The sequence below is a fragment of the Mercurialis annua genome, linkage group LG1-X, assembly GCF_937616625.2.
Source record: "Mercurialis annua linkage group LG1-X, ddMerAnnu1.2, whole genome shotgun sequence".
Lineage (NCBI taxonomy): Eukaryota > Viridiplantae > Streptophyta > Magnoliopsida > Malpighiales > Euphorbiaceae > Mercurialis > Mercurialis annua.
In genome coordinates, this window is record NC_065570.1 from 6,263,112 (window position 1) to 6,286,864 (window position 23,753).

Sequence of the window (23,753 nt, forward strand, 5' to 3'; positions counted from 1 at the left end):
AGGTTATAGCAGCTGGAGTGTCGGATTTCCAGCAATCATTCCAAAGAGAAACTAATCCGCCATCTACCATTTTAAACCCCGTATTGCATGTGAAAGTATCCCAAGCTGATTTATCAAGACAGCAGCATTTTCGAATACCACGCCAAATGAAGGAAAGCTTTCGAATATCGGCATTAATAATTGAATCCCATGAGTTCACTCCCGAGGTGGCAGCTACAGTAACATACCAAATGGAGTTTTGATTGGTAGAGCGCAATTTCCATATCCATTTGAAGAGGAGGCTTTGATTCCTAGTGCGTAAATCACAAATACCCAGTCCTCCAAATTTGTAATCTTTGCAAACAGAATCCCAAGCAATTTTACAAAGAACACGGTTTGAAGTAACTCCTTTCCAAAGAAAAGTTCGCATATAAGAGTTTAGGACAGTTTGGGTTTTCAAAGGCATGTGACATATGGACATTAAGTAGATTGGTATACTACAAAGGACTGATTTGATTAAGATCAGCCTACCAGACGGAGAAAGACAAGCACCCTTCCACATAGCTAAGCGAGCTTTGAATTTCTGAATTATAATGTCCCAAATACCGCTCGTGATGCTCCTATTTGCCAGAGGTAAACCAAGATATCTCGTTGGGAAAGAACCCACCTTACAACCGATAATTTCCGAAGCTGAAATAAGGTCAGGACTGCTTACATTAACACCCATAATCGAACTCTTATGGAAGTTGATTTTTAGACCGGAAATTAGCTCGAAACATCTCAAAATCCTTGTTAAATTTTTCAGCTTTTCGAAATCAAACGGGATAAATAACAGAGTGTCGTCGGCAAACTGAAGTTGGGAGATCGAATCCTTGTTCTCGCAAAAACAAAATCCATCTATTAACCCCAGCACTTTCCCTCTATTAATAATGCAGTTCAGCCCTTCCATAGCTAATAAGAACAAGAACGGAGAGATTGGGTCACCTTGCCGAACTCCGCGATTCAAATCAAAAGGCTTGGTTGGACTCCCGTTCACAAGGATTGAGCAAGAAGCTGATGATAAACAATTATACATCCAATCTAACCACTGACTAGGGAACTTCATCATTCTCATTACCGAAATAATGTATTGCCAATCTATACTATCAAATGCTTTGTGGAAGTCGAGCTTCAGGAGGAGAAGTTTGTCTCTACGTTGAGTCGCTAAGTGCAGAAATTCATTAGCGAGCATTGAGCAGTCAAGAATGCTTCTGCCCTTGATGAAAGCATTTTGATTATCAGAGACAATAGATGGCAGTAATGGAGCAAGTCTAGATGAGAGAACTTTGGATAGGAGTTTGTAAACACCGTTAATCAAACTTATTGGTCTGTAATTGTTCAAATCTGAAGAACCTGCAATTTTTGGGATTAAGACCATAAATGAAGTATTTAAATCTTTTGGCAATTTGCCCAATCTGTAAAAGGATTTAAAAAACTCCAAAAAATCGTTCTTTAAGTAACCCCAAGCTCGTCGGTAGAAGTAGAAATTGAACCCGTCCGGTCCGGGAGCTTTATGAGGACCACATGAAGATATTGCTGAATATATTTCCTCCTCATTGAAATCAGCAATAAGCAGCTGAGCCTGCGATTCCGAAATTGTTTTGAACTGCAGAAGAGATAAGTCATAATGCTGAGTTTGTTTTTTTGCAAAGAGATTACTGAAAAAATCATAGATGTGCTTCCTGATCATGTCTGGAGATGAAATGGTATTCTGATCAACAAGAATTTCAGAGATGAAATTATTACGGTAGTGAATTGATGCTGAGCTGTGGAAAAATTTCGTATTCCTATCACCAAGCTGATACCATTTGAGGCGGGATTTTTGAAGCCAAAGGGATTCTACCATTTTTTCTGCATTCCAAAGTTCAGACCGTAAGCTATGGAGTTCGTTATTATCCTCGTCCGAAAGCTGCTGTATGTCAGCCTTAGAGTCAAGAAGGTTTATCTTGTTGGAAAGAATATCGATCTTTAAATTCTGATTTCCATAAACTTCCTTATTCCAGGTTTTGATGGCTTGACGAAGTTCACGGAGTTTACTGCAGAAGGAGAGAGGTTGAGTAGTTTGAGTAGTAGTGTTCCAAGAAGAAGAAATGAAGCTTTCAAATTCTGCGTGGTCCCACCAAGCGTCGATGGATCTAAAAGGTTTAGGTCCCCAATCAATGTCTGAGGAAGATTGAAAGAGGATATGAGTGTGATCCGAGTGGTTCCTTGGTAAGCATTTCAGCGCTAAAAAAGGCCAGATGACTGAGGAGTTGCTAGAAATTAGAGCTCTATCAATGCGAGACCTTGAGAAGGAGTTATACCAAGTGAAAGCCCGTCCTTGTAGAGGAATATCAATTAATTCTGAATTGTTAATGAAATCGTTGAGGGCTATCATGGAAGGGGTATAGTTAGAACAGTTTAGGCGTTCGCTTGGTTTCGTAATATCATTGAAATCACCGCTGATAATGACAATCCCAGAGAAAAGAGTTAACTGACGAAGATTTTCCCATAACCTGATACGGTCTGCTGCTGTGTTACTCGCATACAAAATAATGTGTCTCGTTGGTAAACCCTCCCAAATAAAGTCGAGACAAATCCACCGAGTTCCTTGTTGAATGGAGACATTAACAATCAAAATCTTATTCCAGATTAAAATGATTCCTCCTGAAGCACCAACAGAAGGAATGTAAGAGTATTCGAAATCCATGTTGGGCCAGAGCTTTCGAATTAAGAAGCTGTCAATCTGCTCTTTTTTGGATTCCAATAAACCCAAAATTGTAACCTTGTTAATGGCTACCAACTTACGGATGTAACATTGCTTTCGAGGATAAGAGATACCTCCCCTGCAGTTCCAAGAGAGTATGTTTAAAGGCATCGACATAGTAAAAAATGAATGTCCTAGAGAGAAATAGTATCAAGCTCTGTTATTATCTCTATCGTTGGCAATGTTTTTCTCAAGTTGATCAATGATAATGCCTTTGTTGCTCTGAGCGAAAAGCCCAAGTTGGTTGCCCACATCCCAAGTTCGAGCTGCTTCTAAAAGTGGGAAATTCTGTTTCTGAATGTGATTTTCGTTGTGGATTCGGTTCATGTTGATAATATTAGAATCTGAAATTTCAGGTTCTAGTCCTTCTAAAGAAGTCGTTGGAGTGTGGAGGCTGCCAGTGTTTGAAATTTCCTTAAAATGCCTGGTTGTAATCTGCTGTGCTATCATCTTTGGAACAAAAGCTGGGGTTGGTGATTGGGTAGCAGATTTTGGAGTAATTTCAGCTTCCTTGTAATGAGGTTTAATGTTTTTCTTCCTTGTGGTTACATTTTGTAGCTGTAATTCGCTAAGCTCATGCTCTAAAAAATCCTCGTTTAGAATGGTTTCCTGAACCACAGTAGCTGATGAGTCAAACATATTGTTTTCAGCTGAATTAATAGGGCTTTGCTGCGATAAGGAGTTCAGGCTGAGCTTATGTTGAAGGTCTGTAAGATGGGTATCCCTTAAAGGGATTTCTTTGCTGTCAATTGGGGTATCCTTTCCTGATGAAAGGATCTTGTTGCTGTTTAGAATGGTATCCCTTCCAGTTGAAGGGATCTTGTTGCTGTCTATATGGGTATTCCTTCTGGGTGAAGGAATTTTCTTGCTGTTTAGAGAAGAGGTGGAGGTAGAAGAAGAAGATAGAGATGGAGAGAGGAGTATCAGAGGAGCAGTAGCAGTCTTTAGAGGGGTGTTCTTGCTGTTTGAGAAATCAGAGTTTTGTTCCTCATTATGCATATCATCCGAATCACTGAGCTCATCCTCCAAGTCTGTAGAGAATGATATTGCTCTATCGGTTTCAGCAGCATGAATCATACAAAGACTGTTGTTGTAGTTAATTTCCAGGTTTTTATTGACACGGGGACCTTTCAATGACACTAAAACCGCACCAACATCTAGACGATCTTTCAAAGCAATTTCCTCATGAACTGTAACCGATTCACCAATTAAATTTCCCACAAACAGGAAAAAATTATCTGACCACAAAGAAAGGGGTACACCAGAAATATTAATCCATGCCAAACGGTTTGAAGATTTTTGATAATCTGCAGGTTTGCAGAATGCTTGAAAGTATCCATCATAATCGCCTGGTCTATTTTTCATGAAGAGAGCAGCTTTCTCAGCTGATGAAAACGTAATCAAGATATCTGAACCGCCAAGGATCGAAATTTTCTCATAATCAACCTTTAAACCTTCTAGATGATCATTGACAGAGATGAGCGACGCGGGTGAATCCAGTGTTACAACAACTGAACAAGAAAGCCAGTCAGAGACGATGGATTTTTCTGAGTAGAAATATGAGGCTTTAGGTTTCGATGGTATCAGGATCGAAGGCTCCTTGTTTTTGCGCAGCACGTCAATATAGCTCCTATTATCACGTATCGCTGGATTAGTAGTAGGTTTGTATTCATTCAGAATAGGTTTCGATTGAATTGTTGGCTTGACTGAAGTTGTTGTAGGTTTTGGTGGCTCCGGAAATTTTGCTCTGAATGCACGCAGTCTGTACTTTCCAATCGAAATAATGTTAATCCTCGATAAAATCCAATCAATATTGATATTCGAATCAATTCTGAGGAACCCGAAGCACCGATTTGCAGAATTCAACCTTCTCGCAATAGAAATTCTGCCGTAGATGTTATACCTTTCAAAAGCGTTCTGTAGGTTAAGATAGTTCCAAGACCGTGGGAAGTTTTCGAAGTAAACAACATGATTCTCCTGGGAACGAAGTTGTGAACTGGGATTGAGGTTGGTGGTGATGGTCGTTTGGGCTAGGTTAGGGTTAGGGTTTTTTGGTGGGGAAGAGGACATCGCGAAATCTCTAGTTATGTCCCAATTAAATACCTTTTAAACTTAAACATAGAGTTATTTACTAGGGATGGATAAATTTAAAAGATAATAGCTAAAATCACATTAAAATCCTAAATAGACAAATAATTAGAGACAAATATATTTTGCTATATGGACAACTAAATAAACACGGAAGGAGTAATTATAATCACTTATATCATATCCTACTAATCATCATTATTTATCACTTAATCGAAAGCAAAAAATAAAAATAAATTTAGTTTTTTAATTTTTTAGTTATTTAAAATATATACTTAAAATATTTAAAATATTTAAATATTTAAATAATTTATATAATCAGAAGTCAATTAAAAATAACAAATTTAATTTTTTTTCTTAATTCTAGTGAAAATCAAATTTATTGTATTTTTATAAGACAGAGGAAGTAACAAATTATATTATTCCAAAAATACATTAAAGTAGTAAAAAAGTACTCCTTTCGTCCCATTTTAGAAATGGCATATTCTATTTTGAAATATCCATTTCTAAAATTTTATTTCCATTTTTAGAAATTTGTTTACATTAATTTTTTTTATCCTTATTTAAATTATCTTGAAAGAATTTATATGAATTATTTAATTGTTGTTAGATAAAAAAAAAGAAGCAATAAATGCTCTTTTAATTTTTATGTAAAATGAAATGACATTTTTAAAATGATATGGTAAAGTACTATTTATATCTAAAATTTAAAATTGAAAGTTTTTGTTAATTTAATATAAAAATACCTAAATTATTTAACCCCCAAAATTTAATTTATTCAAATCTCCAGCCTTTTGCATTTTTGGCCTGTGATTTTTTTTAATCACCATACAGTCAAATTAAACACAAGTAAAATAAATCTACTGAAGCAAAGGGATAAAATTTTAACTTCTACACAGCTCGCGTAAATAAATAAAAGATGCACTAATACATATTATCTCTTTAACTATCTCCTTCAACGACATTACCTTGCCGGCCAGGATTATTCTCCGGCAACCGTGGTCCAGCTCTCTCCTCAGCAGCCGCCGCCGCCATATTTTCAAGCAAAGAAATGCGGCAATTAGGGCAAGAAGAGTGTGACAAAAGCCACGTGTCAATACACCTCACATGAAAACCATGATTACATTTAGGAAGAACACGAACTTTCTCTCCGTCGATAAACTCTCCTAAACAAATTGGACATTCCGTCGCCGGAATATCAGCTCCGGCACCGTAAACCGCGACAGGAATCCGTCTCAAATCACGTTTCTTGAGCCCTTTAGCCGCATTTTCTTGAGCTGATTCTAAAGAAAACCGAGTGCTACAACGAAAAGCACAACGTACGATTGAATTCAACCCTAAAGCACCAATTAAAGCACACAGTAAAGCAGCCAATATTATAACCATGTTGGCGTCAAAATTATTACTAGCATCACTGCTGTTAGAATCTCGAAAATTTCTGGTTCCATTTGACTGCGTTGCTGAATTAACGGTTAGCTCAGTTACAAGAAGACGACGGTGCATGATATTAAAAACAGAGTTTTTTTAGAAGGGTTTTTGAATTTTCTAAGGTTTGGATTTGAAAGTGAAGAATATGTTGATGTTGTAAAGATTCCAACTAGAAAAAGACACGAAAAGAGAATCTTTTGATGTCTCAAAGATAAGGAAGATGAAGAACAAAAAAAGGAACTGTGGTGTGGGAATTAGGGACCGTTTCTCTGAAGGATTCGCATGCAGCTTGTTGATCAAAAATGTCCTCTCTGATCATATATTTATGAACTTATATATTAAGTAATAGAAGATGATATATACTACGATGTCATTATGCTTATTTATATAGGTACTACTAGTATCCAAACCTCACTTCCTTTCGGAATTAACCAGTTTTAAAACTCCCTTCGTCCCAAATTAATTGGCAGTTTAGGAGAAAAATAAATACTAATTTTTTTGATTTTTTTAGATAAAATAAATTAATATATAAAAAAAATACCATACTTGCCTTCATTTAATACAGTGACCATTTTTGTCTTTTAATAACTTTTATTGTCTTTTCAAGATATTTCCTATAATTAATGAAAGTATGTTTTACGATGATTTAATAAGATAAATATCTAGTACCTATAATTTGGGACAAATTTTTTAAAATAGTGTCTATCAATTTGAGACGGAGGAAGTACAAAATAAAACTATCATTCAATTTTAGAATACATTTCACTTTTTTTTTATCATAATATCATTAGTTCTTTTAAAATTAAACCATATTGAATTATTTTCAAATAATATATGATTAATTATATATGTTTATTGTCGACTTAAAGAGCAATATGCCCCCTCAACTTGTAAGCAATGGACAATTAATACATAATTAACTTTATAGGCAAATCAGTACATGAACTTGGTGATTATGGGTAATTTACCCTATTTTGACAATTTACATTTCAATTTGTAAGCTAATTGTCTCCTCAATTGATAATTTGTCCACTAAGTTGTAAGTTAATTTTTTAAAATGGAACAAATTGCCCTTAGTTGCTAAGTTTATGTATTGATGTGCCCACATAGTTAATTTATGTGTCAATTGCTCATTACTTACAAGTTGAGGGGTCAAATTGCTATTTAAGTCGTTTATTGTCAATGCTATTGTAGTATAGTGGTCCACATACATCTTTGTATGAAATCTGATGTTCGAGTCTCATTCCCCCTTTTATTAAAAAACCAAAATTATATATGTCTATTTTCCCACAAATTTTAATGTTATATCAAGGTTCAAACTTAAAATAATCATATGTAAACTGTTGTATTCTAAGGAAATAATTTTGACTAGAAAAAAACATTAGTTAATTGTTTGTATTAAAATAAATTATTCAAACGATCGGCGATTAGATTACTCATTTTTTAATTTATAATATATTTAAATTATAATCTACTCTCGTAAAAAAATATTATAAACTATACATATGTATATTTTAAAATAAAATAATATTAAATTAAAAAGTATTTTATTAATGTGCAAAGTGTGTGTTAGATTAGTAATGAAAATCTGATTCCACAGTTTGTACAATAAGGGCGAGTCCACTAGGATTTGCCTGCCGAAGCGAACTCCTATGACTCGCCAAAAACTAACAAGCTGAAGACAAGATCAATTTATGGATGAACCCTAATAACTCGTACTTATAAGGTCGAGTCCTATAAGAGTTGCCCATTTAGACTCGTGCATATATGGTTTCGCCAAAGAAGAGATGACCGAATCGCACATGATTCATTAAACAGAGATATTATGAGAAGTGTTAGGATCTGATAGGGATGTTATTCCAAGATCTGGAAACCTAATACGATTATAATACCAGTGATTTAGGACATTTTAAAAGATTATGATCATTTAGGAAATACTAAGGAATATATTTTTATTCAGAACTATATTGTTATTTGGAAGCATAATCCTATTTAAAAGTTATATTTCTATTCAAACTCATATCCTTAAATAGGAATTTTTCTCCTATTTGAATTCTATTAGGTATTCCCTCATTACTACTATATAAAGTATCTGAGGTATATGCCTAAACACACATTATTACATTTACTCTAAACTCTCTTAAACTTAATACTGAGTTAAGCTTCAAAGTGCTCATCGGACAACCACCGTCCAATCAACAGTTTAACCTATATTTTGCAGGTTAACTTGTTGATAGGACTCCATAAATTAGCGCCGTCTGTGGAAAAGCTTACAAAAACTTCATTTGAAGGAGCTCTCTACGAACTAAACAAATTATCATTGAAAGATGAATTCTGACTGGACCAACCCCTAAAAACAAACAAACGACAAGAGCAAATAACTTAGACACGATTCTGTAACCAGCAGAAAGAACAATCAATATGACATTGAGTAATTATCACCACAAGAAGAAACGAAGGAAGGAGGAACCTAATATAATAAAATCACCATTACCAGCAATAAATTTTAACACGGAAGACTTTGGACATATTAAAAGTCCACATAATGATGCCTTGGTGGTAGCCATGATCATCAAAAATTGGAACATGGAAACAATCTTGATAGATGAAGGAATCAAAATAAAAATTACCGATGTTGTTTAAAAAGAAACGAAATGTGGTACCTTGAATTGACAAGTTTTAAAAGTCGAGTTATTTTTGAAAATTCGTGTAAAGGTGGTGATTTTATATAAAAATAATAAATAATTGATCAAAATTAAAATACAAATTTAAGAGATAGATCTCATTTTTACATGTTCCATCTAAAAAAATATATCTTGATTTAAGTATCAATTTATATGAATTTTGTTTTTTTTATCTTTTTATCTTTTTCTCAAATTAATGATTATTATTTTATACAAAAATTATAAAACCATTATTAATAGGAACAAAATAAAAAACAATAATAATCGAAAGTTACCTGTCTCTTTTTAAATGGAACAAAAAAATTATCTATAAAGTTTAACTTTTTTACATTTTTTAATTAAAATTGTCATCTGTAAAAATTTGGATTTTCCTTTAAAATTGTTAAGCTTTTGTATATCTCCGGGGTCTCATCATAGTTTACTCTTAATAAATTGGTTGAATAGATTGATAATTCGGTCAAATTTTATTAAGAGAAAGGTATGTCTTTGAAATTAGACTCGGACTCGTCCTATATAAAAAATGACCAGGCAGCTCAGCTCCTATAAAACAAAAATAACAAAGCCAAATAATGCTGTTCAGTCGCTCTGATTGACACATCACTAATAAATATAGGCAAATTGCTACTAGTGAATGATCTTTCAATTTAATTACATGATCCCACTTCTATAAAAGTCGTCTTTCAGATTTTCAGACAGTTGAGGATTAATATTAGGGGTTGTTGATTATATTTATTATGGAAAGTCAACTCAAGGTTATACTAGTATAATGAAATAAATGGTCAATGCGTTTTCTGATTAATATTTGAAAATTAAATAAGTCTATTTTAATTTTTTTGGATTAAATAGATTTAAATCTTGTATTTTGAGAAAATGTCATAAAATTCCCAAAAAATTAAAAAATTAAATTTATATTAATGACTCAGAAAAAAAAATTAATCAGAAATTTTTCTTTTTCTAGACCTGTTCATGGGGTTGTATACCCGCCCAGACCTGTCCAAGCTCGGCGCTTAGGGCTGGATTTGGACAATGATTTTTCATATCAAGTCCGGTCCAAGTCCGTAAAAAATTCATTATTTTATATGCGGGCTCGGATTTTTATTTTTAAAAAATTTATATATAAGCTCGCCCAAATCCGATCCAAACCTGCAAAAATATAGTGTTAGGGTCGGGTTTGGATAGTAAATATAAGGCAAAAGGCTCATTTTAGCCCTTGAGGTCAGAGCGAAAGAATTAATAAGACCCTAAGGTCGGAGGTTGCTCACTTTGCCCCCTGACGTTGTCCAAACTGGCTCAGATCACACCAAAAACTTAACACCGTTTGTTTTTCAGTTAAATGATGACGTGGCATGTATGGAAAAAATTCAAAAACATTCTTAATGTTTAAAATATTTATCAAATTTTATATTTATAACTTTTTTTAACCATTAGCACCTTCTTTTTCATTAAATATCAATAATTAAATAACATTTTAAAATAAAATGTTTATTAAATAATCAAAACTCAATTAAACACGTCGAAATCTAATTAAACAAACCGATCGCCGGAAAATCCATTCAAAAATTAAATAAATAATAATTTATTCCTTACGAATATAAATTTATTTTAATCGGAAGCACGACCACCAATCCGTCGCCAAAAAACGTCTAAATATCAAAAACAATTATTTTTTTAAATTTCGGAAAACCACCACGCAGACCCACCACGGTGTGTCTGCTCAGATGAGCAGACCCACTTATTTGAGTGGGTCGGTTTTTTTAATTAAAAAAAATATAAAATATCATTTTTTTATTTGATTTTTGGTCGGTATATTTTTCGTCAAAAGTTACAAATGTGGTATTCGGTTGGTGGGTGAATTATAATTAGGTTTAAATTGAATTTTGATTGGTTTTATTGAATTTCGAAGCGTTTAATTATGTTTCGAAGCGTTTAATTTTTGATTATTTCAATAAATGGTTTAATTTTAAATATTATTTAATTATGTATATTTAAATGAAAAAGAGGGTGAAAATAGTTTAAAAAAATCATAAATGTAAAATACGTAAATATTTTAAACATTAAGGATGTTTTTGAAATTTTTCTCTAAAAGCCACGTCATCCGTTTGACGGAACAAACTAACGATGGTGCAATCTGAGCTAGTTTGGATAACGTTAGGGGGCAAAGTGAGCAACCTTCGACTTTAGGGTCTTATTAATTCTTTCGATCTCACCTTAGGGGTTAAAGTGAGCCTTTTGCCTAAATATAAAGTCCGAGAGAAGGCTCGGGTCGGCTTGCACTTGTAAAAGAATTAAAAAGCCCGTCGGACGCACCTAAATTCGGCACTTGTCCGGCCCATGAACAAGTATACTTTTTTTAAAACAAGTTTCTATACCTACCCTTTTTATTATTTCCCTTTATATTTTATATTTATGATGTATTTTACCTATTGTGTTTTTATTACACTCAATAATTTTTTTCTCCTATAATATATTTTATGTAAAAAAATTAAAATAACTTTTTATTAAAGTGATTATAAATTTAAATTAACTTATTAATCTTATTAAATTAATTAATTAAAAATTTATATTATTGAGAATCAATATATAAAGTGATATATAAACTATTAAGAAATTAAAAATAAAGGCTTAATTTAGCATGAAATTTTCAATTTTGCGATTATATATCACGTTTGTGTTTTTTTATTCAAAACTATGCCATTTTATATCCAAAACGGTGTCGTTTATGTCCAAAATAGCGTTGTTTTACACCCAAAACGGTGATGGTGTCATTATAGCAAAATTATCAGTATTTGTATGCCAAAATTAAAAGTTCATATTAACTACCCAAAAACACGTGAAAGTTGGTGATTTTTCGTGCATTTAAGCTAAAAATAAATTATCTAAATCTTTTTGTGGTGGTCTTTTTAAAATTAATATAGTAAAAACACATCAACTTAATGTTAACTCAAAGTAAAACTCAAAATAAACTAATAATAAGCTAATTATAGTTTTAAAATTAACTTACTCTAATTAAATTAATTTATTTATTTTATTAAAAATAATTTATAAATTGACAAATAAACTAATAGTAATTTGAATGTAAGCTATCTGAGATTTTGTTAAAATAAACCGAAAGTAAAAATTTGAAGTAGACTTATAGTGAAGTGAATATAAACTTAATGTAAATTTAATGTAAACTCAATGTCATGTAAATTTAAAGTAATCTAAAGTAACATAAATTGAATGTCAATTTAATATAAATTTAATGTTAACTGAATGCCAATTCAAAATATATATTTTGGTAAATTATTATAAAATTAAAATGATTTTTTTATTATTATAGTAAAATTATTATTTTTGTAATTTATAAAATTAATAATAAACTAATAGTAGATTGAAAGTAACTTATTTAAGATTTTTTTTCTAGTGATTTGCGTAAATTCAATATCCACTCAACGTCGCCTCAATGTCAACTCAACTTTGACTCAATGTCAACTCAATGTAAACTTAATGTCAACTCAATATAAACTTAATATAAAATAAATGTCAATATGAAATAAATTTTTTAAGAAATTATTATAATTTAAAAAATTAACTTATTTTTTATTATGTTAGTAAAATTATTTTAAAAAAAAATTAATACCATCAAAAATAAACTAATAGTAGATTGAAAATAAATTATCTAAGATTTTTCGCGGTGATTTATGTAAATTTATTGTCAACTCAACGTCGACTCAATGTCAACTCAACGTCGACTTAATGTCAACTCAATATAAATTTAATGTCTACTCAATGTAAACTGAATGTAAACTAAATGTCAATCTGAAGTAAATCTTTTAGTAAATTATTATTATTTTAACTTATTATTTAATATGTTAGTAAAATAATTTTTTAAAAATTTTATACCATAAAAAATAAACTAAAAGCATATTTAATATAAATTTTCAAAATTTTTCATGGTGGTTTGCGTAAATTTAATGTAAATTCAGTAGCAACCTAATGTCGACTAAATGTAAATGCAATTTAAACCTAATGTCAACTCAATGTAAACTTAATGTAAACTAAATGTCAATCCGAATTAGATTCTTTTTAATTTATTATAATTTTAAAAATTAATTTAATATTAACTCAACATAAATTTAATAACAACTCAATGTAAACTCATCTAAAATGAACTCTTAGTAAACTGATTATAGATTTAAAATTAACTTATTTTAATCATGTGATAAATTAATAAATATATATTTAACCCATGAAATTAATGGCATAATGATGATTAATAATCCCTGATCTTTCCCATTATTGTTTAAACTTCATTTTAATTACAATTTTAGTTTATTTTAATCATAATAGCTTTATTCAATCATTTAGCTTAATTACTTCAATCAAATATCCTTTTGACTGTTCAAATTGAGTATTTTAATTAGGTGTATTTAGTTAGTAACTTCTTATGTGGAAACGATTATAGACTTCATAGTCTATATTACAAGTTGGCATTCGATGCTTGCAGATTTTTACCAACAAAATCTCAAAGCCACTAAACAAGAATTAGAAGAAGAATTGGAAGAAATCATTCAAAAAGCTTCACAACTTCAATTATAGAATTTTAACTAACCCAACTTTAACATGTACAAACCAACCACAACTTGATCTTGTTGGGTTAAATAAAAGAGTTACCCAATCAAACCATATATTAGCTCAAATGTGGAAGAAAATGCTCGGAAAAAGAAGATGAAATGGCGAGTTGAGGGGATTGGGGTTTGAATTTAAGAAATGAAGAAAAGTGACGAAGAACGAGAAGAGGAGCCAACTTATAGCCTTGAGATCTTTTATGTTCCGTTCGAAACATGAATTATTTGAACAAAACATAAAAAATCTTCTTATGTTTCATTGAATACAAACTTGTTTCGAACGAAACAAGAAATCTGGCACGACCCAAAATCGAGGATCTCGACAGCGCTAGAGGATGGGAGCGGTAACAGCAAAATCCGCAGCAAGCCTAGAAAACACTATAAATTTTTCGCGATCTAATCGATCATAAAATGTTTTTAGAAAACTTCTTTAAATGATACAATTATAGTTTCCAAATATCAAACCACTTTCTAAAAACCGATACAAAACGATCTTTAAAAATCAGGATCTTACAAAGTGATATCTCATATCAAGCAATACCCTATTTCTCATATATATACAAACAGTTTAAAAGTGTAGTTTAAAACCTTTCATACATATCAGAGCCAAAGTAAAACATATACAACCGTTTGACAAACTATATATAAATCTTAGGACTTGACTACTGCAATGATACCGATCTATCCCTTTTTTCTATACTCACAGACTTCTGGAACAAGGATAGAACTCTATCACATCCAATACTATACCCCTGAAAGAAATCACAGTTGGGGGGTCAGACAAAACTGAGTGAGTTTGCATTTACTTAAGATATTATAAAGATAATATATACTCCATATGTCTCGTATTAAAAGAGACATATCTCAATTTTTATTGTCTCAAGGTCAAATTATAATTTTTGTGTCAATTTACAAGAAATTCTCTCTTATATCCTTTTTTTCCTTTTTAATAATTAATAGCTAATACTTTTTACACAAACTATAAAACTATTATTAATGGGGGATAAAACAAGAAAAAAAAAATTGTCTTTTTAATTTATGTGCAAAATAGATATGTTCCTTTTCAAATGCAATGGAGGGAATATTTTTTTTTATCTAGAAATAATTATAATTACAAGGTAGAATAATAGAAAAAGACTAATAAAAAAAGAAATAACAATCACCAAAGTAACAAAGAAATGGCCAGTGTGGGGCTAATATAGATGGTTAACGCGCCTCCAAGTACATCAAAAGGTCATGGGTTCGATCCTACTTCTGTAACTAACAAGAGTTGTACTCTATCTTTAGCAAAAAAGAAAAAACAAAGAAATGTAAAAACCAACCATAACACGAGTAATAAAAAAAGCAGAAATCACACAAATGACAACAATATAGAACAAGAAGAAAAAACCTCAACAAGAAAGAAAAAAACTCGCTACGAGGCAACCTTTTTCAACATTAATTATACATTTAATATCTTAAACGTACTAAATCTTTTTGATGTCGCCACTTTTAATTAAACATTTTAAAAATATTAATTTTAACCAATTTTTAATAAGTATATTTTAATTTTAATCAATTATTTATTTGTTTTTTTAAATACCAATTTTTTTATAATATTTTTAATTCTAACTAATTTTTTGTTTCATTTAAAAAAATACTTTCTAAAATTTTGAATATAGTTGATAAAATAATATTAATTGAAACAAATCAAAACCTTTTGATATTTTTTTTAAAGTGATTGACTAAAATAAAAATGCAATTATTAAAAGTTGGCTAAAAATTGTATTTTTGAAAAATTTAATTAAAATTGATCTCATCCAAAAGCATTTAATATTTTTGAGGCATCGAACCATAATTAAAAGATGTAGTAGTATATTATTAGCTGCAACCACTCACTTTTACTCTGCTCGCAGTGCCAATAAGTTGTCGTTATACATTTTCCTTTCACTTACGCTGCAATGCAAGATATAGCATAATATTAAACAACTCAATTACAAATTTTACACATTATTTAAGTTTTAACGTGTTGTATTAGTTTTACTGGTCAGTTTTATAGTAAAAAATAATTTCATATATTCATAATTTTCGCCATTTTGACAAAACTTAAATAATTTTTCTGTTAATTTTTTAAATTGAGATAAAAATATTCAAATTATATATGCTTTAGCATAGATTGTTTACATGAATTTATTTGAGTAGTCCAGTTAAAAAAGAGGATTTCCAAGTATTTAATTGAATTAGAATTTGAATATAACTGTCAAAATTTGTAAAATTGACAGATCAAGTTGCCCATTTTTTTAAATAAATTAATTAAAATAGTCATAAATACAAATATATGAAATTATTTTATCTTTAGGATATTTTTTAAGAATAATTACTAAAACCTCTCATATTGGAATATCGTTAATAATTCTTAAAACATCAAAACTCACTACTAACTTTTTTGTTATCTTATTGTTATAATAAAATTTAATTTAATAAATAATTTTAAACTATTGTATATAATTTTTAGAAATACTTTGATCTAGATCAAATTCTTGCAGATTCTTATCCATGATTTATACTTGTCAATTTCCATCATACCTATATCAATTAACTAGTCGTAATCTCGCGCATTTGTACGCCATAAATATTTATGAAAGGAAAATTTTAATACAAAAGAACGTCAATTTTTTTATAAAATATAAATTATTAAAACAAAATGAAATAAAATAAATAAAATAAAAATTTATTCTAATTAGAATTGTTCTAAAATGCTGTATATAAAAAGTTTAATGTGAAATTTTGCCAATTTTTTTTTTTTTTCTTTGCAAATAAGGATTTAAAATATTTCTCATTGCAATTTTTTATAATGAAATATGAAATAGATACTATGATTCTCAGTATCTTTAAGATATTCATCACATTCGTTTGTGTGATCTGTTTCTTTTACAATGAATAATACAATTGAAATTTTCATTATTAAAAAATATATGATGATAAGTAAATATACCTGTCGCATTTGGTGGCGGGGCTGATTTTGTAAGGAAGGTAAAAACCGCAAGACTCAGGTAGAGACTCAGCCCGGTCTACATTGAACAGAGGAACTAGAGTCATAAGCCTTTTAAAGCATGAGCATGCAGTTTGTTGGTCAGATGTGGTTTTAGAAGCACTGATGATGTTATACAACCATCGGCAGCAATCAAATGAGATGCGCTGGGATCCTTGCAACGCACGGATTAATAACGCGGAATAACCACTCGCAACTTATGGTTCCGGTAACCGTTGGTGCGATCACCAAAGAAAACATGAGAAGGCTAGCCAACTTAGCTCCTGCCATGGTTATGAAGGTTGAGTGGGTGTGGAGAGTTGCAGTGAAGGCTGGGTGTTTATGTAGAAAAATGAGTGGTGTGTGATCGTAAGGATGTTATGAGGGATGGCAAGTTGAGTGTTGGTCTGTTGGACTTGGACCACAAGTGTAAAAAAATAAATAGTTAGAGAATCATTTAAATGTAAAAAAATTGACAAGAATAAAGTGAAATAAAAAATAATAGTTCAGGGATTTTATGATGAGTTTAGCCCTTTATTTAATGCATTTGCCTACCTTTACATATTTTTCACATTTTGAAAAATGGCAAGTTGGCTTGTAAATTGACGCGGTCAATTTATATGCTCTCTCATTCTCTTTAAAAAGAGACAAATGCTTTCTGCTTATAAATTAAGAAATCAATAATTCTTTATGACTTGTTGTCAAATAGCATTTTTTATTACTATAGTAGCCAAATTTGCATTTATTTTTTTTACAAGTTTGACCACCAATTGTACTATTATTGTAATAAAAAAATGCAATTTAGCCACGATTACAAAAATTATAAAATTTGATTTAAATTGCAAGAAGTCGTTAAAGTTTAGTTTTTTTCACCAATTAACCTAATTATTATTGAATTTTTTTTATTTCACCCCTGTTAATGGTGATATTGTAATAGAGTAATTATTAATCTTAGAAAGATAAAAGGAGTTAATTAAGGATTTTTCATATGAAATAGCACAAATATAATTTTATACAATGATATGGCTTCTTATACGAGACATAAGAAAATGAGATATGTCACTTTTTAATGGATTGGAAGGATTTTTAATTAAATGTATTATAATTATATTAATATATTTTATTTATAATTAATATTAAATTAATTAGAGTTTTTGTTAGAAAAAAAAATATAATTGCTCCAATTATCAATTTTTATAGTTAATTGATGTTAATAATTTTTACTTATAATTTACACTATTAGAAAAGCTGATTTCGTCGACGGATTTTACCGACGGTTCAGCGACGAATTTTATAAATTTTGTCGCTAAATTTGGCGGGCAATTGGCGGAGAAGGAAGCGCCAACTTTATTTTGCCAAATTAACGATGAATTTGTAAATCCGTCGCTAACTGTTTAAATTTAGCGGCAGATTTTAGTAATTCGTTGCTAACTTACCGAGGTGCTAAACGCATTGTTTCACTAAGAAATTTGCAGACGGATTACTGAAGGATGCAATCTGTCGGTAAATTCCTAACCTAATAAACGAGCGATCTTCTTCCTTCTCTTCCCCATTTCCGTTTCACTTTTATTTTCCGCCATTTTTTCATCTTTCACTTTTATTTTCCGCCATTTTCCCATCTTTTTGACAAATTAGCTATTGTTTTTTTTAAATAATTGGAGAGGAGGTAGCACTTGTGGGAGATTGAACCCACAATCTAATAGTTTGTTATCCAACATTTATATTAGTTGAGGTACACCTCATTGGTAAACTAACTATTGTTTTTTAATGTTTTTATTTGAATTGATTATTTTGATTTGAAAAGGTAAGTGATAAGTTAGTTTTAAAATTTTTATATTTATTAAAATCTTCTTATTTTCTTTTTTAATTTATGGTATATGAAAAGACATTATTTGTGTAATTATTCTTTTATCGATTCTTTCCTAGTTTTTGATTTTTTGTGTTTAACGTAAATTAATTAAGATTCACTATAGGGGTTGTTTAGTAAGAGTGCCACAATCCCCTCTTTTCCTTTCCGTGATTTTATATGTACTAGTTTCGCATTACGTGTTATGCACGTGACTCGTAACGTAACTCGTCAATGTACATGTTAATAAATTTGTTATAATTAAATCAATTTTTTTATTTATAATTAATATTAAATTAGTTAAGAATTTTTATAAAAATAAATATAATATATTCGGTTATGAAATTTTTTTTCATACTGAATTTATTCTTCTTTTGGTTTTATAATAATCATAATTAAACAATTAACTTAATTTTATTAATAATATCTTTAAAAATGATAAGATAGAAATTTAAATAATAATATATTGACCAAATATAGTATTTTAATTTTGTAGTTAAATCAAACTAAAAAATAGGTATTCCTACTAATTTGGAGATAATTTAGTTATTTTTTACATACTAAAAATTAAATTGGAAATAATTTAGCTACCTATTATAATTATGACTTTAATTACAATAGTGATTAATTAAATAATTAATTAGTTAATGACTATAAAACCTTTATTTAGTAATAGACTGAAAATGATTATTCAGTAAATTTGTCTGTCCCCCCCATCCGTGCTTTTATGTATAGTACAGATGAAAATAATTATTCAGTAAATTTGCATACCCCCCCCATCCGTGCTTTTATATATAGTATAGATATAGATTATAGATAAAAGCAATAAGATTAAGACTTTCAGCTAAATTTCTAAAAATTCAACAGCATAAACGTTTAAAATTTTTGTATTTTATCTTTCATACTTATAAATATATTTATAAATTTGAATTCTATTACATCCTTAGCAAAATATATTTATAAATTTGAATTCTATTACATCCTTAGCAATTTTTTTATTATTGGAGTATTTATTGTAAAGTTAACCTCTCACATATCACTTATTTAAAGTCAGTAAGTGTCCACTCTCACGACTGGAGTGCACTTTGATAGGAGTATTTTTACTCCTATCTTTAGCGTCGTTTCCGCATGCTTTATTAACATTTTATCACGGTTTTATGGTATTTCGTATGCCTTATTATGTGTTTTAGTATTTCAGGTACTTAGCAGCATTGCGGAAGCATTTTGGTGTAAAAGTTGGAAAAGACGACAAAAGCGATGCGGAAGCTCATTTGCAAATCTGAAAAGCTGACCCCTGGGCACTAATTGACCAATTTGGACTAGCTAGAAGCCTCAAATAAACTCGTGATCTTCATGAAAGTTAAAGTATACGTCCTGAGCTTTCCAACGATTCAAGAATCGACTTAATCGGACATTTCTACACCGAGTTACGAAGGTTTGAAGATCGAGATTTGGAGCAGAAAATGGCAGCTCGAATCGGGCTTCTCATTTAACCCAAGGAGCTCTATTCGAGCTTGGGCTTGCTGTAATGGGGAAATCTTAGTTCAAGATGCATCAAGGCTTTATTAATTTGCTATTTTGGGCCCAACACATGTGTAAATGAATGTTTGTCTTTTTCCTTCTTTTGTAAGTACTTTATATGGGGCCTTATCTTTATTTTAGGGATAGAAGATTTTTCTAGACTTTATTCTATTTTGTACTTTTGAATCTTCTCCTAATTTTAGAAATCCCCAAATTTTAGTCCTTATCTTTTTCAATAGAATTTTCAGATTTTTATATTTTCCTCCATTGTTGAATACTTAAAGCTTTTTCTATTGAAGATTTATTCTCATTTTATTATTGAAGTATTATCTTATTGAATGTTATTGGTTTGGGTTTCTACAAAGGTAATTAGATCTATCTCTCAATGATTTATTATTCTATTTGCTTGATGTTTGTTGTTTTAGCCATGGTTGGCTAAACCCCTTTGTTTGGGGGTTGAAATGAAGTTTAGAAATGTATGATTTGGGTTAGGGTTTGGGCTTATTGTTGTTGTTCTAATTGATTTCCCTAATGCTTGTTTTAGTTTAGCTACCTAAAACATGATTCTAGGTTGGTTAACACTTTGAGAGAAGGTTAATTAATTGGATAGATCAATTAGGATCCTAATTAATGACAGCATGAGAGTGGGTTAGAAATTAGGAAACCTTAGAGTGGATTGTTAATCGCCAATTGGTTTGTTAATCGTGTTTAGTGCCACGAGAGTGGATTAGGCTTGGTTAGTTGGCTTGTTTGTGATTTTATAACTCCTTGAGGCTCGAGAGAGCGGGAGTTATGCTTTAGGAACGCTCGGTTCACTTGTTAAAGCCCTAGACCCGAACCATTGATTGCATGACCTAAGCGTAGTTTCGACCTCCAAACCCCTTTATTAATTGAGTTATCCGTAATTGTTGAAGCGCTTTAGTCTTCTACAATTGTTGATTAATTGTTAATTGAAAGTTTTATTTTAGTTAATTGCTATTGTTAAATTGATACTTGAATTCAAATTCCAATTGTCTATTATGCTAAACGAATTGAATCGCAACTAAAGTTCATTCTCATCGATAATCACTCTTGAATTCACTCCTTGTGGGATCGATAACTCGGACTTAGGTCCACTCTATTACAAGTTGGGTTTATTCTCAACAAGTTTTTGGCGCCAATTCGTTTAGCATAATAGACAATTGGGTTTATTCTCAACTTGTAATAGAGTGGACCTAAGTCCGAGTTATCGATCCCACAAGGAGTGAATTCAAGAGTGATTATCGATGAGAATGAACTTTAGTTGCGATTCAATTCGTTTAGCATAATAGACAATTGGAATTTGAATTCAAGTATCAATTTAACAATAGCAATTAACTAAAATAAAACTTTCAATTAACAATTAATCAACAATTCTAGAAGACTAAAGCGCTTAAACAATTACGGATAACTCAATTAATAAAGGGGTTTGGAGGTCGAAACTACGCTTAGGTCATGCAATCAATGGTTCGGGTCTAGGGCTTCAACAAGTGAACCGAGCGTTCCTAAAGCATAACTCCCGCTCTCTCAAGCCTCAAGGAGTTATAAAATCACAAACAAGCCAACTAACCAAGCCTAATCCACTCTCGTGGCACTAAACACGATTAACAAACCAATTGGCGATTAACAATTCACTCTAAGGTTTCCTAATTTCTAACCCACTCTCATGCTGTCATTAATTAGGATCCTAATTGATCTATCCAATTAATTAACCTTCTCTCAAAGTGTTAACCAACCTAGAATCATGTTTTAGGTAGCTAAACTAAAACAAGCATTAGGGAAATCAATTAGAACAACAACAATAAGCCCAAACCCTAACCCAAATCATACATTTCTAAACTTCATTTCAACCCCCAAACAAATGGGTTTAGCCAACCATGGCTAAAACAACAAACATCAAGCAAATAGAATAATAAATCATTGAGAGATAGATCTAATTACCTTTGTAGAAACCCAAGCCAGTAACATTCAATAAGATAATACTTCAATAATAAAATGAGAATAAATCTTCAATAGAAAAAGCTTTAAGTATTCAACAATGGAGGAAAATATGAAAATCTGGAAATTCTATTGAAGAAGGTAAGGACTAAAACTTGGGGATTTCTAAAATTAGGAGAAGATTCAAAAGTACAAAATAGAATAAAGACTAGCAAAATCTTCTATCCCTAAAATAAAGATAAGGCCCCATATATAGTACTTACAAAAAAAGGAAAAAGACAAACATTCATTTACACATGTGTTGGGCCCAAAATAGCAAATTAATAAAGCCTTGATGCATCTTGAACTAAGATTTCCCCATTCCAGCAAGCCCAAGCTCGAATAGAGCTCCTTGGGTTAAATGAGAAGCCCGATTCGAGCTGCCATTTTCTGCTCCAAATCTCGATCTTCAAACCTTCGTAACTCGGTGTAGAAATGTCCGATTAAGTCGATTCTTGAACCGTTGGAAAGCTCAGGACGTCTACTTTAACTTTCATGAAGATCACGAGTTCGTTTGAGGCTTTTAGCTAGTCCAAATTGGTCAATTAGTGCCCAGGGGTCAGCTTTTCAGATTTGCAAATGAGCTTCCGCACCGCTTTTGTCGTCTTTTCCAACTTTTGCACCAAAATGCTTCCGCAATGCTGCTAAGTACCTGAAATACTAAAACACGTAATAAGGCATACGAAATACCATAAAACCGTGATAAAATGTTAATAAAGCATGCGGAAACGACGCTAAAGATAGGAGTAAAAATACTCCTATCAAACCTCCTCACACTAAAACTTTGCTTGTCCCCAAGCAAGAAATGAACTTAGGCAAATCAAACGGAAACTAACCATGGCGATCTTGAACAAGCATCAACAAATGAACTCCTATTCAACAATGGCTCAAATGATCTCGCCTAAAGTCAACAACCGCTAATGATGCACACAAGAGATGAATGCACTTTTAATGACAAAATGAGATGACAATTATACTACACTTGCATTGGCTTAAGGTTTTTGTTGAACAATTCAAGACATTAGGGTCATCTAAGGGACATGCATTACTTGGTCAAGTGATAAGAGGGCAATCAAGTCATAGCAAACATACGCATCAATTTAAAAGCATATTAATTCTCACAAGATTCACTCTAACACACAAGTGTTTGGGGTGCACACAATTAAGCTCAAGAAAAATTGCTAATTCACCATAGGCTTGCTTTTAGTCCGATTCTCCCCTACTTAGTTCGGTAATCAATTGCTATCATATGGTCTTTGAATGGGTTGTAACTTGGCTAGGGGTTAGGGGGTAGGTAGAGAAGGATAATTTGGCTACAAAAATTTGACTTGATAACTAGATATTTATTCACATTTATTTGTCTAACTTGGAATTTTCTTGCACATTTGAACTTCAATTTGATTTTCATGCCTTTTATTCAACTTTTTTCTTTTTACTCTTTTTTTTTATTATTATTTTTTTTTCTTTTTTTTTCTTGATCTTTCTTTATTCTTTTTTTCTTTTGCTTTTCTTTCTTTTCTTTAGGCACATAATTACTTCTTTGCTCATGCCTTTCCTATTCTTCAAGTTAGACAAACTTCTTAATAGCTAAAAGTCATTCAAGTCAATTTTTGGGGTATTTTCAAAGGGTAATTTGTTGAAGGGATGGTGTGTTAACATGTGTTGCAATTTGAAAGAAATGGCTTAAGGCTCAAAGGGGTGACCTAGTGGTAAGGGTAGGCTTTTTAAGTGATTTTAAACAAAATGGTGATCCTAATGCCATAATCATTTAGCAATTGACACTCAACTATATAGTCTTAAATGGACACTA

The 23,753-nt window shown here is 31.0% G+C and overlaps 2 protein-coding genes across 2 annotated transcripts; both read right to left on the reverse strand.

The window, feature by feature from the left end:
* Positions 1–5,691: 5,691 nt before the first annotated feature.
* On the reverse strand, positions 5,692–6,690 carry LOC126664636 (RING-H2 finger protein ATL74). Its single transcript, XM_050357134.2, has one exon. The coding sequence runs from the start codon at positions 6,353–6,355 to the stop codon at positions 5,795–5,797; it is 561 nt and encodes a 186-aa protein (XP_050213091.1). The 5' UTR covers positions 6,356–6,690; the 3' UTR covers positions 5,692–5,794.
* An 8,232-nt stretch (positions 6,691–14,922) lies between these two features.
* On the reverse strand, positions 14,923–18,161 carry LOC126683499 (non-specific lipid-transfer protein 1-like). Its single transcript, XM_056104696.1, has 3 exons — positions 18,107–18,161; positions 16,546–16,798; positions 14,923–15,506 (listed from the first exon to the last, which is right to left on the reverse strand). Exons 1-3 carry the CDS (start codon positions 18,159–18,161, stop codon positions 15,452–15,454), a joined length of 363 nt encoding a protein of 120 aa, XP_055960671.1. The 3' UTR covers positions 14,923–15,451.
* Positions 18,162–23,753: the final 5,592 nt, after the last annotated feature.